The sequence below is a fragment of the Scyliorhinus canicula genome, chromosome 2, assembly GCF_902713615.1.
Source record: "Scyliorhinus canicula chromosome 2, sScyCan1.1, whole genome shotgun sequence".
NCBI lineage: Eukaryota > Metazoa > Chordata > Chondrichthyes > Carcharhiniformes > Scyliorhinidae > Scyliorhinus > Scyliorhinus canicula.
This window is the reverse complement of record NC_052147.1, coordinates 1,985,820-2,002,347: the sequence shown is the minus strand read 5'-3', so window position 1 is coordinate 2,002,347 and position 16,528 is coordinate 1,985,820. Positions and strand designations below refer to the sequence as shown.

The 16,528-nt window shown below is 50.8% G+C and overlaps 1 protein-coding gene across 3 annotated transcripts in view; it reads left to right on the top strand.

The window, feature by feature from the left end:
• Nucleotides 1-16,528, top strand: part of ttll5 (tubulin tyrosine ligase-like family, member 5) — a 509,143-nt gene that overhangs the window by 441,462 nt on the left and 51,153 nt on the right. The window contains exons 31-32 of one of the 3 annotated variants that reach the window (XM_038821754.1): nt 5,985-6,064; nt 13,374-14,054. In XM_038821754.1, coding sequence (XP_038677682.1) covers nt 5,985-6,064; nt 13,374-13,426 — 133 coding nt within the window. In that variant the 3' untranslated portion in view covers nt 13,427-14,054. Of the gene's footprint in view, nt 1-5,984; nt 6,065-13,290; nt 14,055-16,528 lie in introns of those variants that run through there. The other 2 variants (XM_038821747.1, XM_038821737.1) reach the window with 2 other exon arrangements.

Genomic DNA, 16,528 nt, shown 5'->3' with positions numbered 1-16,528 from the left:
TCTCCAACAATATGGCCCCTCTCGTTTGTAAATACTGAAGAAAAATACTTGTTCAAGACCTCTCCTATCTCTTCAGACTCAATACACAATCTCCCGCTACTGTCCTTAATCGGACCTACCCTCGATTTAGTCATTCTCATATTTCTCACATATGTGTAAAAGGCCTTGGGGTTTTCCTTGATCCTACCCGCCAAAGATTTTTCATGCCCTCTCTTAGCTCTCCTAATCCCTTTCTTCAGTTCCCTCCTGGCTATCTTGTATCCCTCCAGCGCCCTGTCTGAACCTTGTTTCTTCAGCCTTACATAAGTCTCCTTCTTCCTCTTAACAAGACATTCAACCTCTCTTGTCAACCATGGTTCCCTCACTCGACCATCTCTTCCCTGCCTGACAGTGACATACATATCAAAGACACGCAGTACCTGTTCCTTGAACAAGTTCCACATTTCACTTGTGTCCTTCCCTGACAGCCTATGTTCCCAACTTCTGCACTTCAATTCTTGTCTGACAGCATTGTATTTACCCTTCCCCCAATTATAAACCTTGCCCTGTTGCTCGCACCTATCCCTCTCCATTACTAAAGTGAAAGTCACAGAATTGTGGTCACTACCTCCAAAATGCTCCCCCACTAACAAATCTATCACCTGCCCTGGTTCATTACCAAGTACTAAATCCAATATGGCCTCCCCTCTGGTCGGACAATCTACATACTGTGTTAGAAAAGCTTCCTGGACACACTGCACAAACACTACCCCATCCAAACTATTTGATCTAAAGAGTTTCCACTAAATGTTTGGGAAGTTGAAGTCGCCCATGACTACTACCCTGTGACTTCTGCACCTTTCCAAAATCTGTTTCCCAATCTGTTCCTCCACATCTCTGCTGCTATTGGGGGGCCGATAGAAAACTCCCAACAAGGTGACTGCTCCTTTCCTATTTCTAACTTCAACCCATATTACCTCAGTAGGCAGATCCCCCTCGAACTGCCTTTCTGCAGCTGTTATACTATCTCTAATTAACAATGCCACCCCCCCACCTCTTTTACCATCCTCCCTAATCTTGTTGAAACATCTATAACCAGGGACCTCCAACAACCATTTCTGCCCCTCTTCTATCCAAGTTTCTGTGATGGCCACCACATCGTAGTCCCAAGTACAGATCCATGCCTTAAGTTCACCCACCTTATTCCTGATGCTTCTTGCATTAAAGTATACACACTTCAACCCATCTCCTTGCCTGCAAGTACTCTCCTTTGTCATTGTTACCTTCCCCACTGCATCACTACGTGCTTTGGCGTCCTGACTATCGTCTACCTTAGTTGCTGGACTACAGATCCGGTTCTCATTCCCCTGCCAAATTAGTTTAAACCCTCCCGAAGAGTACTAGAAAACCTCCCCCCCAGGATATTGGTGCCCCTCTGGTTCAGATGCAACCCGTCCTGCTTGTACAGGTCCCACCTTCCCCAGAATGCGTTCCAATTATCCAAATACCTGAAGCCCTCCCTCCTACACCATTCCTGCAGCCACGTGTTCAACTGCACTCTCTCCCTATTCCTAGCCTCGCTATCACGTGGCACCGGCAACAAACCAGAGATGACAACTCTGTCTGTCCTGGCCTTTAACTTCCAGTCTAACTCCCTAAACTTGTTTATTACCTCCACACCCTTTTTCCTACCTACATCGTTGGTACCAATGTGCACCACGACTTCTGGCTGCTCACCCTCCCCCTTCAGGATCCTGAAGACACGATCAGAGACATCCCTGGCCCTGGCACCCGGGAGGCAACATACCTTTCGGGAGTCTCGCTCGCGACCACAGAATCTCCTATCTATTCCCCTAACCATTGAATCTCCTATTACTATTGCTTTTCTATGCTCCCCCCTTCCCTTCTGAGCCCCAGAGCCAGACTCAGTGCCAGAGACCTGGCCGCTGGGGCCTTCCCCCGGTAGGTCATCCCCCCCAACAGCATCCAAAACGGTATACTTGTTTTGAAGGGGAACGGCCACGAGGGATTCCTGCACTGTCTGCCTGTTAGTTTTCTTTCCCCTGACTGTAACCCAGCTACTCTTGTCCAGTACCTTTGGTGTGGCTACCTCCCTGTAACTCTTCTCTATAACCCCCTCTGCCTCCCGGATGATCCAAAGTTCATCCAGCTCCAGCTCCAGTACCTTAACACGGTCTCTGAGGAGCTGGAGTTGGGTGCACTTCCCGCAGGTATAGTCAGCGGGGACACCAGTGGTATCCCTCACCACCCACATCCTACAGGAGGAGCATGCAACTGCCCTAGCCTCCATCCCCTCTTACTTTACAAAATTAGCTGCCCCGTGGACCAACTGGACCTCCGCCCTCCGACTCTACTTCCAGTCAGCTGTACTCTAAACTCCTGGCTCCCTTCACGCTCTTTGATAAATATAGGAAATGAAATGTAAGGAGCACCTTACTCCCTCCTCACCTAACTCCCTCAGTCACCAAACTCTCACTGTAGCACTCAAATGCCACAAGCTCAGCACTCCCTCAGTCACCAAACTCTCACTGTCGCACTCAAATGCCACAAGCTCAGCACTCCCTCAGTCACCAAACTCTCACTGTAGCACTCAAATGCCACAAGCTCAGCACTCCAGTGCAAACAAAGTCTGCACTGTAACTAGCTCCTATTTATACTGTGACTCTAGCTTCTGAAAACTGGCCTAATGCAATTAACTAATTAACAAGCTCCAGCTGCAAGTAAGTCCAAGTAGAACCTTGTTTAAAGCTGATTCAAAATTCACCTTCTTATAGACCAAACAGCAACTTTTAAGTTAATTAACTAAATAAAAGAAATACTAGACTTTAAATAAAAATGAACCCTTATATTCCATCAGTCACCAAACTCTCACTGTAGCACTCAAATGCCACAAGCTCAGCACTCCAGTGCAAAAACCACTTTTTGCAAAAGTACTGAGGGAGTGCTGCACTGTCAGAGGGTCAGTACTGAGGGAGTGCTGCACTGTCAGAGGGTCAGTACTGAGGGAGTGCTGCACTGTCAGAAGGTCAGTACTGAGGGAGTGCCGCACTGTCAGAGGGTCAGTACTGAGGGAGCGCCGCACTGTCAGAGGGTCAGTACTGAGGGAATGCCGCACTGTCAGAGGGTCAGTACTGAGGGAGTGCCGCACTGTCAGAGGGTCAGTACTGAGGGAGTGCCGCACTGTCAGAGGGTCAGTACTGAGGGAGTGCCGCACTGTCAGAGGGTCAGTACTGAGGGAGTGCCGCACTGTCAGAGGGTCAGTACTGAGGGAGTGCCGCACTGTCAGAGGGTCAGTACTGAGGGAGTGCTGCACTGTCACAGGGTCAGTACTGAGGGAGTGCCGCACTGTCAGAGGGTCAGTTCTGAGGGAGTGCTGCACTGTCAGAGGGTCAGTACTGAGGGAGTGCTGCACTGTCAGAGGGTCAGTACTGAGGGAGTGCCGCACTGTCAGAGGGTCAGTACTGAGGGAGTGCCGCACTGTCAGAGGGTCAGTACTGAGGGAGTGCTGCACTGTCAGAGGGTCAGTACTGAGGGAGTGCCGCACTGTCAGACGGTCAGTACTGAGGGAGTGCTGCACTGTCAGAGGGTCAGTACTGAGGGAGTGCTGCACTGTCAGGGGGTCAGTGCTGAGGGAGTGCCGCACTGTCAGAGGGTCAGTACTGAGGGAGTGCTGCACTGTCAGAGGGTCAGTACTGAGGGAGTGCTGCACTGTCAGAAGGTCAGTACTGAGGGAGTGCCGCACTGTCAGAGGGTCAGTACTGAGGGAGCGCCGCACTGTCAGAGGGTCAGTACTGAGGGAATGCCGCACTGTCAGAGGGTCAGTACTGAGGGAGTGCCGCACTGTCAGAGGGTCAGTACTGAGGGAGTGCCGCACTGTCAGAGGGTCAGTACTGAGGGAGTGCCGCACTGTCAGAGGGTCAGTACTGAGGGAGCGCCGCACTGTCAGAGGGTCAGTACTGAGGGAATGCCGCACTGTCAGAGGGTCAGTACTGAGGGAGTGCCGCACTGTCAGAGGGTCAGTACTGAGGGAGTGCCGCACTGTCAGAGGGTCAGTACTGAGGGAGTGCCGCACTGTCAGAGGGTCAGTACTGAGGGAGTGCCGCACTGTCAGAGGGTCAGTACTGAGGGAGTGCCGCACTGTCAGAGGGTCAGTACTGAGGGAGTGCTGCACTGTCACAGGGTCAGTACTGAGGGAGTGCCGCACTGTCAGAGGGTCAGTTCTGAGGGAGTGCTGCACTGTCAGAGGGTCAGTACTGAGGGAGTGCTGCACTGTCAGAGGGTCAGTACTGAGGGAGTGCTGCACTGTCAGAGGGTCAGTACTGAGGGAGTGCCGCACTGTCAGACGGTCAGTACTGAGGGAGTGCTGCACTGTCAGAGGGTCAGTACTGAGGGAGTGCTGCACTGTCAGAGGGTCAGTGCTGAGGGAGTGCCGCACTGTCAGAGGGTCAGTACTGAGGGAGTGCTGCACTGTCAGAGGGTCAGTACTGAGGGAGTGCTGCACTGTGGGAGGGTCAGTACTTGGGAGTGACGCACTGTCAGAGGGTCAGTACTGAGGGAGTGCCGCACTGTCAGAGGGTCAGTACTGAGGGAGTGCTGCACTGTGAGAGGGTCAGTACTGAGGGAGTGCCGCACTGTCAGAGGGTCAGTACTGAGGGAGTGCTGCACTGTCAGAGGGTCAGTACTGAGGGAGTGCTGCACTGTGAGAGGGTCAGTACTGAGGGAGTGCAGCACTGTCAGAGAGTCAGTACTGAGGGAGTGCCGCACTGTCAGAGTGTCAGTACTGATGGAGTGCTGCACTGTCAGAGGGTCAGTACTGAGGGAGTGCTGCACTGTCAGAGGGTCAGTACTGAGGGAGTGCTGCACTGTCAGAGGGCCAGTACTGAGGGAGTGCTGCACTGTCAGAGGGTCAGTACTGAGGGAGTGCCGCACTGTCAGAGGGTCAGTACTGAGGGAGAGCCGCACTGTCAGAGGGTCAGTACTGAAGGAGTGCTGCACTGTCAGAGGGTCAGTACTGAGGGAGCGCCGCACTGTCAGAGGGTCAGTACTGAGGGAGTGCTGCACTGTCAGAGGGTCAGTACTGAGGGAGTGCCGCACTGTCAGAGGGTCAGTACTGAGGGAGTGCTGCACTGTCAGAGGGCCAGTACTGAGGGAGTGCCGCACTGTCAGAAGGTCAGTACTGAGGGAGTGCTGCACTGTCAGAGGGTCAGTACTGAGGGAGTGCCGTACTGTCAGAGGGTCAGTACTGAGGGAGTGCGGCACTGTCAGAGGGTCAGTACTGAGGGAGTGCTGCACTGTCAGAGGGTCAGTACTGAGGGAGTGCTGCACTGTCAGAGGGTCAGTACTGAGGGAGTGCCGCACTGTCAGAGGGTCAGTACTGAGGGAGTGCTGCACTGTCAGAGGGTCAGTACTGAGGGAGTGCTGCACTGTCAGAGGATCAGTACTGAGGGAATGCCGCACTGTCAGAGGGTCAGCACTGAGGGAGTGCCGCACTGTCAGAGGGTCAGTACTGAGAGAATCTGCACTGTCAGAGGGTCAGTACTGAGGGAGTGCCGCACTGTCAGAGGGTCAGTACTGAGGGAGTGCTGCACTGTCAGAGGGTCAGTACTCAGGGAGTGCCGCACTGTCAGAGGGTCAGTACTGAGGGAATGCCGCACTGTCAGAGGATCAGCACTGAGGGAGTGCTCCACTGTCAGAGGGTCAGTACTGAGGGAGTGCTGCACTGTCAGAGGCTCAGTACTGAGGGAGTGCTGCACTGTCAGAGGCTCAGTACTGAGGGAGTGCCTGTCTCGTGAATGGTTTCAATCTCAGAGCTCAGACTGGGGAATTATAAGATCCTCTCTTCGTACGCCTCTGTAGAAGATCCCCTCTTCACCGTCCTCTTCACCGTGCTGTATCTTTATTCATCAGCTGTAAATCTACACACTGTTGGTGCTTCATGTCAGAATACGGAAATTAAATGAAGCGGGTGTTTTTATCTCTTTCAGGTCAGTTGCCTTTAACAGCCAGCAGTCAGGACGAGCTCCAAGGACCAACTGGACTGATTCAATTCCATCAAACAGCACAGGTGCGATATCATATCTTCACCCAATAGGAATCACTGACAAGCCACAGATATAATTCTGACGACACCATTTTCACCATAGTCATTGATGTCAGTGGAAATCGCCTTGTACACAGTGCAGGTGTCCAACAAGGAACCCCATCATTCAGTAACCAAGGGAATAAAACAGTCACAATGACCAAAAGACACACATTCTGCTTTCTTAGAACAGTGCAGGAGGAGGCCATTCAGCCCATTGAATCTGCACCAACCCTCTGAAAGAGCACTCACCTAGGCCCACTACCCCACACTATCCCCATAACCCCAGCTAACCTGCATATCTTTGGACTATGGGAGGAAACCGGAGCACCCAGAGGTAACCCACACAGAAATGGGGAGAACGTGCAAACTCCACACAATCACCTGAGGCCGGAATTGAACCTGGGTCCCTGACACTGTGAGACAGCTGTGATAATCCAGGACCCTGACACTGTGAGGCAGCAGTGTTAACCCGGGTCCCTGGCGCTGTGAGACAGCAGTGTTAACCCGGGTCCCTGGCGCTGTGAGACAGCAGTGCTAACCTGGGTCCCTGGCACTGTGAGACAGCAGTGTTAACCCGGCTCCCTGGCACTGTGAGACAACAGTGCTAACCTGGGTCCCTGGCACTGTGAGACAGCAGTGTTAACGTGGGTTCCTGGCACTGTGAGACAGCAGTGTTAACCCGGGTCCCTGGCTTTGTGAGGCAGCAGTACTAACCCGGGTCCCTGGCATTGTGAGACAGCAGCGTTAACCCGGGTCCCTGGCTTTGTGAGGCAGCAGTGTTAACCCGGGTTCCTGGCACTGTGAGACAGCAGTGTTAACCCAGGTCCCTGGCACTGTGAGACAGCAGTGCTAACCCAGGTCCCTGGCACTGTGAGGCAGCAGTGTTAACCCGGGTCCCTGTCACTGTGAGGCAGCAGTGTTAACCCAGGTCCCTGGCACTGTGAGACAGCAGTGTTAACCCGGGTCCCTGGCACTGTGAGGCAGCAGTGCTAACCCGGGTCCCTGGCACTGTGAGACAGCAGTGTTAACCCGGGTCCCTGGCACTGTGAGACAGCAGTGTTAACCCGGGTCCCTGGCACTGTGAGACAGCAGTGTTAACCCGGGTCCCTGGCACTGTGAGACAGCAGTGTTAACCCGGGTCCCTGGCGCTGTGAGGCAGCAGTGTTAACCCGGGTCCCTGGCACTGTGAGACAGCAGTGTTAACCCGGGTCCCTGGCACTGTGAGACAGCAGTGTTAACCCGGGTCCCTGGTACTGTGAGACAGCGGTGTTAACCCGGGTCCCTGGCACTGTGAGACAGCAGTGTTAACCCGGGTCCCTGGTGCTGTGAGGCATCAGTGCCAACCACTGTGCCACCTTTGCTCATTCTTTCCCATTATGTTGCCAGTACATGCACAGATAAGTTTGAGTTCACATACACAATGCGTGCGAATGAACATTGAGATCACACAATGAGTAATAGTATCAATTGCACATTGTTTATTTACTAATTAATAGCCCCATCTGGATTTCCAATTAACCACACGTGGTTGAAGTTAATACAACGGTACTCTGTTAGGACCCGCTCCTGGGACAGTCCGAGACCTGAAAAGGTGGGGAAGGAGGGGAGAGACAGCACAAGCGAGGAAAGAAAAAGAAAACGAGAGAGAGAGAGACAGACACTGAGCATGTGGTGGAAATGGAGGAGGGGAGCCAAGGGAAAGAGAGAGAGAGAGAGAAGGCCGGAGAGAGAGAGACAGATATAGATAATACAAGACAAACAGAAGAAAGCAAAGAAAGTCTTTGTGCTGCTATCAGCTTTCTTCATTTTCTCCTTTTCATCCTGTTTCAACAGTCGAGGAATCAGTTCTCTTTTATTTAATCTGTTCTCAGGATGTGGGTGTCTTGCTGCAACTTGGGGCAGGCCTCAATCTTGTTGCTGAAGAAGGACAAGGATCCGGTGGAGTGTGGGTCGTACAGGCCCATAGAGATCATAGAACAGTACAGCACAGTACAGGCCCTTCAGCCCACGATGTTGTGCCGACCATTTATCCTGATCTAAGATCAATCTAACCTACACCCCTTCAATTTACTGCTGTCCATGTGCCTGTCTAAGAGTCGCTTAAATGTCCCTAATGACTCAGACTCCACCACCTCTGCTGGCAGTGCATTACACACACCCACCACTCTCTGTGTAAAGAACCGACCTCTGACATCTCCCCTGTACCTTCCTCCAATCACCTTAAAATTATGTCCCCTCGTGACAGCCATTTCCACCCTGGGGAAAAGTCTCTGGCTATCCACTCTAACCATGCCTCTCATCACCTTGTACACCTCTATCAAGTCTCCTCTCCGCCTTCTTCGCTCCAGTGAGAAAAGCCCTAGCTCTCTCAACCTTTCTTCATAAGACATGCCCTCCAGTCAAGGCAGCATCCTGGTAAATCTCCTCTGTACCCTCTCCAAAGCATCCACATCCTTCCTATAATGAGGCAACCAGAACTGGACACAATATTCCAAGTGTGGTCTAACCATGGCTTTATAAAGCTGCAGCAAAACCTCGCAGCTCTTAAACTCAATCCCCCTGGTAATGAAAGCCAACACATCATACGCCTTCTTAACAATCCTATCAATCTGGGTGGCAACTTTGAGGGATCTATGTACATGGACCCCAAGATCCCTCTGTTCCTCCACACTTCCAAGAATCCTGCCTTTAACCCTGTATTCAGCATTCAAATTCGACCTTCCAAAATGAATCACTTCACATTTATCTAGGTTGAACTCCATCTGCCACTTCTCAGCCCAGCTCTGCATCCTGTCAATGTCCTGCTGTAACCTGCAACAGCCCTCAACACTATCTATAACTCCACCAACCTTTGTGTCACCGGCAAACTTACTAACCCACCCTTCCACTTCCTCATCCAAGTCATTTATAAAAACCACAAAGAGCAGAGGTCCCAGAACAGATCCCTGCGGGACACCACTGGTCACCGACCTCCAGGCGGAATACTTTCCATCCACTACCACTCACTGTCTTCTTTCGGCCAGCCAATTCTGTATCCAGACAGCCAAATTTCCCTGTATCCCATTCTCCCTAACTTTCTGAATGAGCCTACCATGGGGAACCTTATCAAATACCTTACTGAACTCCATATACACCACATCACTGCCTGACCTTCATCAATGTGTCTCGTCACATCCTCAAAGAATTCAATGAGGCTTGTGAGGTATGACCTGCCCCTCACAAAGCCATGCTGACTATCTTTAATCAAACTATGTTTTTCTAAATAATCATAAATCCTATCTCTCAGAATCCTTTCCAATATTGTGCTCACACAGACGTCAGACTGATGGGTCTGTAATTCCCAGGATCTCTGCTGAATGTGGGCATCACAATATTGGCAAAGGTGCTGGCGTTAAAGTTTCAGGGGTTCCTTCTGAGAGGGATTGGAGGACCAGACAGGGTTTGTAAAGGGCAGACACTTGTTATCGAATGTGAGGAAGTTGCTGAATGTGGTACTTTCTCTGGCAGAGGGAAGGGAGACAGGGGTGGTGGTTGCGGTAGATGTTTGATTAGGTGGAGTTAAGTTATTTGATGGCGTATTGGAGAAATTTGGCATTGGGTCGAAGTTTATGGTGTGGGTGCATGTGCTGTAGAAGGAGCCGATAGCGAGCGTGCACTCAAACAATATGAATTCAGGGTATTTTGCTTACACTGGGGAACAAGGCAGGGATGCCCCTTCTGTTTGCATTGGCTACAGAGCCCTTATCCATTACGCTGAGGAGCTAGGGGTTGTGGAAGGGGCTAGTTCAGGGGGGAGGTGGAGCACAGGTTTTCCTTGTATACGGATGACTTGCTGGTATTTCAGAGCCAAACTCTTCGGTGGCGACCATAATGGGTTTGCTTCAGAGATTTGGGGTGTTTTCAGGGCATAAATTGAATTTAGGGAAAAGTGAGTATCTTATGGTCTCCTCTCCGGGAGTGGGACCGTGGGTGGGGGGGTTTTACATTCTAGTGCTAGGTCGGTCGGAATAAGTGCACTAAAGAACGTCTGGTTCTTGACTAGTTAAAGTTTTATTATTGAACAATTACATGGGTTAGATAACCACAAGAAGATTATCAAAAAACTATAACTATTATAAATAATCTAATGGTGACTATCCACTATGAAGACCCTCTCCCAACTCCCTGAGGTAACAGTGTCATGTGGTTGTTCTCACTGCCACCTGCTGTTTGGAGGTCATTTATATCACAACATACAATATTGCTTATGCATATCACCACATCCCCTTTCCTTTGGAAATGTATCGTTTTACATACATCTCAATTTATTGTACAATATACATGATATGCATAATGTGTTCATTACTTACAGTTCATCACGAGTTCAGTCTTTCTGGCTTCCTTCTGTGTCTTGTTGACCTTCTGAGCATTGGTAGAACCTGTGAGGTTGGTTGATTTTCATCTGGACTGGTATTGACTTTGCCCAGCTGCATTTGCCCAGCTGCATTGGTTCTTTTCGTTGTTCGCACTGAAATTTCTGACCAGTTGCACAGTTTTTGACCATGATGTGAATGGCTTGATTGACGCCTGGCCAGTGTACCGTCTGTTACATTTCTCTTGGCCTCAGTGCCCCTCATGAATCTTTTTCAGAATCATTGATCATAACGATTTTGGAATGACTTTTCTATTTTGCCTCAGCAAAAAAATAACATTGGCTGCACTCAGCTCTGCTCTGATATTGTAATAATTGGAGCAAGATCCTCTTGGCCATCGCTCTGTGAGATATTTTACTATCTTCTGTAAGATTTCATCTTTGTTGGTTTCATTTCTGATTAGTTTTGACTTCTCACCTGAGACTGGAAGGGATTCCGTCACAAGATTCACATGTGCTTGTACATCCTTACCCAAGAGTTGTTCTTCTTTTATGTCCTTAGCACGAGATAGTGTATCCGCTACGGTGAGATGATGTTTACCTGGCATGTAGATGGAATTGAAATCATATCTCTGTAACTTCAGCATCTTACGTTGTATCCTGGGTGACATCTCATTTAGATTTTTCGCCACAAGTGGTCTATGGTCGACTTCCGGTGGCGACCATGGAGTGAGGAGTCGCATATTTGGTGGCTCCCGCTTGTGGTTTTTTCAGACCTTTCCCCCGGATAACAGGTGGATGTGATCCGGAAAAAAGATGCAGGCGAGTGAGTGGAAGAGATAGACCCTCTGGTGTATGGAGCTGACGGCCAGAACCAGTCGAAAAAGAGAGAATCAGTCGGTTAGAGCTGGTGCGGCGTCTGTGACGTATGTGGAGATGGCGGAGGGGCAAGGAGAGGCCCTGCTGGCTCCATGGTCAACGGATGAGATGTTCTTCAATGATAAGTTCACCCAGCAACGAAAGGAGAGTCTGGAGGATCTGGCCTGGACGGTGGATTCGATCAGGGCGGTAGTCGACCGCGTTGAGACAAGGCTGGCAGCCCAGGGTCGGACCAGCCAGAAGATGGAGGAGGTGGCAGGGGAACACGAGGAGCAGTTCCCCTCGATGGCAGCGGAGACGGGTCTGATGCGCGATCAGCAGAAGCGGCTCTAGGAGAAGGTTGAGGACCTGGAGAACCGGTCACGCAGACAGAACATTGGGATCGTGGGCCTGCCGGAGGGGAGTGAAGGAGCCGATGCTGGTGTGTATGTGGGGAGGATGCTGGAGAAGCTGCTTGGAGAGGGTGCGTTTACATAACAACATTAGGGCAGCATGGTAGCATTGTGGATAGCACAATTGCTTCACAGCTCCAGGGTCCCAGGTTCGATTCCGGCTTAGGTCACTGTCTGTGCGGAGACTGCACATCCTCCCCGTGTGTGCGTGGGTTTCCTCCGGGTGCTCCGGTTTCGTCCCACAGTCCAAAGATGTCCAGGTTAGGTGGATTTGCCATGATAAATTGCCCTTAGTGTCCAAAATTGCCCTTAGTGTTGGGTGGGGTTACTGGGTTATGGGGATAGGGTGGAGGTGTTGACCTTCGGTAGGGTGCTCTTTCCAAGAGCCGGTGCAGACTCGATGGGCCGAATGGCCTCCTTCTGCACTGTAAATTCTATGATAAATAAGAGCTAGGAGCAGGAGTAGGCCATCTGGCCCCTCGAGCCTGCTCCGCCATTCAATGAGATCATGGCTGATCTTTTGTGGACTCAGCTCCACTTTCCGGCCCGAACACCATAACCCTTAATCCCTTTATTCTTCAAAAAACTATCTATCTCTATCTTAAAAACATTTAATGAAGGAGTCTCAACTGCTTCACTGGACAAGGAATTCCATAGATTCACAACCCTTTGGGTGAAGACGTTCCTCCTAAACTCAGTCCTAAATCTACTTCCCCTTATTTTGAGGCTATGCCCCCTAGTTCTGCTTTCACCCGCCAGTGGAAACAACCTGCCCGCATCTATCCTATCTATTCCCTTCATCATTTTATATGTTTCTATAAGATCCCCCCATATCCTTCTAAATTCCAACGAGTGCAGACCCTTTCTGCTCAACCTCTCCTCGTAATCCAACCCCTTCACCTCTGGGATTAACCTAATGAATCTCCTCTGCACACCCTCCAGCACCAGTACGTCCTTTCTCAGGTAAGGAGACCAAAACTGAACACAATACTCCAGGTGTGGCCTCACTAACACCTTATACAATTGCAGCATAACCTCCCTAGTCTTAACCTCCATCCCTCTCTCAATGAAGGACAAAATTCCATTTGCTTTCTTAATCACCTGTTGCACCTGTAAACCAACTTTCTGCGACTCATGCACTAGCACATCCAGGTCTCTCTGTACAGCAGCATGCTTTAATATTTTATCGTTTAAATAATAATCCCTTTTGCTGTTATTCCTACCAAAATGAATAACCTCACATTTGTCAACATTGTATTCCATCTGCCAGACCCTAGCTTATTCACTTAACCTATCCAAATCCCTCTGCAGACTTCCAGTATCCTCTGCACGTTTTGCTTTACCACTCATCTTAGTGTCATCTGCAAACTTGGACACATTGCCCTTGGTCCCCAACTCCAAATCATCTATGTAAATTGTGAACAATTGTGGGCCCAACACGGATCCCTGAGGGACACCACTAGCTACTGATTGCCAACCAGAGAAACACCCATTAATCCCCACTCTTTGCTTTCTATTAATTAACCAATCCTCTATCCATGCTATACTACTTTACCCTTAATGCCATGCATCTTTATCTTATGCAGCAACCTTTTGTGTGGCACCTTGTCAAAGGCTTTCTGAAATCCAGATATACCACATCCATTGGCTCCCCGTTATCTCCCACTAGATAATGCTAGATGGCACGGCCATTGGAGGTGGATCGAGCGCACAGGGCGTTAATGAGGAAGCCCCAGGGGGAACGAGCCGCCGAGGGTGATGGTGGTGCGATTCCACCAGTTCCTGGACAAGGAGCGAATTATGGGATGGGCCAGGCAGACAATGCACTTCACCTGGAAGGGCAGTGAAATCCGAGTGTACCCGGACCTGGGTGCAGAGTTGGCCAAGAAGAGAGCGAACTACAACAAGGTCAAGGCTGCCCTCTACAAGAAGGGGGTGAAGTTTGGGCTACTGCACCCGGCACGCCTGAGGGTGACCTACGGAGGCCGGGAAATGTACTTTCACTCGGTGGAGGAGGTGGTAGAATTTGTCAGAGACAGTGGACTAGCCGGAGAGGGGGGAATTTGAACCTTGGTAAAGAAGCTTCCCCAGGGACTTCAGGGTAAGGTGGTGTCACGAACAAGAGTAGGAGAGGGGAAGGTCTCAAAGATCTATAAGGAGCTGATGGAGTGGGAGGGAGCCTCGATAGGGGAGGTTGAGAGTTGGAGGCCAGGTTATGGGAGGAGGCCCCGAGGAGAGTTAATGCGTCCTCATCGTGCACCAGGCTCAGCCTGATACAGTTTAAGGTGGTCCACAGGGCGCACATGGCTGAGGCCCGGATGACCAGATTCCTTGAGGAGGTGGAGGATAGGTGTGGGCGCTGTGCGTGGGGGGGGGGGGGGGGGGGGGGAATGGGGGCGGGGGGGGGCGGCGCTGTGCGGTGGGGGAATGGGGGCGGGGGCGCTGTGCGTGGGGGGGAATGGGGGCGGGGGGGCGCTGTGCGTGGGGGGGGAATGGGGGCGGGGGGCGGGGGGGGAATGGGGACGGGGGGCGCTGTGCGTGGGGGGGAATGGGGACAGGGGGGCGCTGTGCGGGGGGCGGGGGGGAATGGGGACGGGGGGGGCGCTGTGCGTGGGGGGGGGCGCTGTGCGTGGGGGCGGCGCTGTGCGGTGGGGCCTGCGAACCATGTCCATATGTTTTGGGCATGTCCGAGGCTGAGGTTTGCTGATGTCATGTCAGAGGTATTAAAAGTGAAGGTGGTTCTGAGTCCAGAGGTGGCGATCTCTGGTGTGTCGGAAGAGCCGGGAACCCAGGGGGCGAGAGGCTGACGTCCTGGCCTTTGCCTCTCTGGTGGCCCGGAGACAGATCTTACTAGGGTGGAGGGACTCTGAGCCCCCAAAGTCGGGGATGTGGGTTAGAGACATAGCGGGGTTTCTCAGACTCCAAAACATTAAATTCGCCTGGAGGTGGTCATTGCAGGGGTTCACTCGGAGGTGGCAGCCATTCATCGACTTCTTCAAGAAGAATTACGCTGTCAGCAAGGGGGGGCGGGGGAGGGGGGTGGAGGGGAGGCATGAGAGAGATGAGTAAGGACAGAAGAACCAACGGAGGGTGGTTGGGGAAGATGACATTGTTTGTGTAAGCCATGTTGGCTGGGGTTTGTGCTCGGGGGATTTGCTGATTATATTGTTGTGTATTTCTTTTTGTAGAAATCTGATTTGTAAAATTGTTAAAATTATGAAAGCATCAATAAAATATTTTCTGAACAGAAACAAGTGGTCAGTTTCCACTAAGAATGTTGGTCGGCCGTACACATAATCATGGAATTTGTTGAGCCCACTTATCAGGCCCAAGCATTGTTTTTCTATTTGAGCATATTTCCGCTCTGTGTCAGTCATTAACCTTGAAGCAAAGGCAATTGGAAGCCAATTGTCATCATTGTCTTGCTGCAATAATATGCTCTGAACCCATCTGTGGATATCTTTGTCTTCCTCGTAGGATCAGAGGAATGCTAATCTGCTGCACAGCTAGCTCACTGGCATGGCAAATCTTAATGGCATCATCGAGCTGGAGTTCATACTACCTCCACAATCTCTCCCAGGCTTTGTCATTGCTAATCCTGAACATAATTTGGTCGCGAATCATCGACGCTGGCAGAATTGCAAAATTACATGTAGATCTGCAGAGCCACTTCTGGTACCATGTTACGTTCTGGTGCTTGGCTGGTTGGAACAAGTGCACTAAAGAACCTCCAGTTCTCGACTAAAGTTTTATTGTTGAACAATTTGGTGGATTAGATAACCATAAAAATAATATCAAAAATCTAAGTATTAGAAATAATCTAAGAGCTACTATAAATTGTGACTATCCGCTACAAAGGCCCTCTGCCAACTTCCTGAGGTACCAATAACCAGAACAGGGAGGCCTCACCCTTCTGGGAGGCTCTGAAGGCTGTGATCAGGGGAGAGATTATCGTTTACAAAGCGCGCAGAGACAGGAAGGCGAGGGTGGCTAGACAACAACTGGTCAACTCCATACTGGAGGTGGACCGGTGATACTCTGAGGCCCTGACCGAAGAGCTCCTGGCGGAGAGGAAAAAGCTACAAATGGACTTGGACCTGCTCTCCACTAGAAAAGCAGTGCACCAACTCCACTAGACACAGGGGGCTTTTTACGAACACTGAGACAAAGCCAGCTGCCTGCTGACTCACCAGCTGAGAAAGCAGACAGCCACAAAGGAAATAGCGCAAATCAGGGACAATAACGGCAGGCTGGTAGCCAAACTGGAAAAGGTCAACGAAGCATTCGAGGCCTTCTATGGGGGTGGTACACCTCCGAGCCCACCGAGAGGGACTTGAGGATGGAAAAATCCTCGATGGACTGGAGATACCAGTTGTGGGGAAGGATAGGAAAAGGGGCTGGAAGCATTCTTGTCACAGAGAACATCAGCAGGCGGGGAAGGCGCCGGGAACAGATCAATGCCTGGCAGACCTCTACAGTGTCGTGACAGCACTGGCCCCGCACTTGTGGGAGATGTTTGCAGACTTGCTAGGAAGGTGCACTCTGCCACTAACACCAGCACAAGCCTCAATCTCACTGATAACCAAGACTCACAAAGGCCCGACTGAATGTGGATCCTACAGACTACCATGCTGCTCAATGTAGACGTGAAAATCATGAATTGGAGAGTTTTAGTTATAAAGAGAGATTGGATAGACTGGATTGTTTTCCTCGGAGTAGAGGAGACTGAGGGGGGACATGATTGAGATGTATAAAATTCTGAGCGGCAGAGATAGAAGTAGACCAAAATAAACTTTCCCCCTTGGTAGAAGGATCAATGACCAG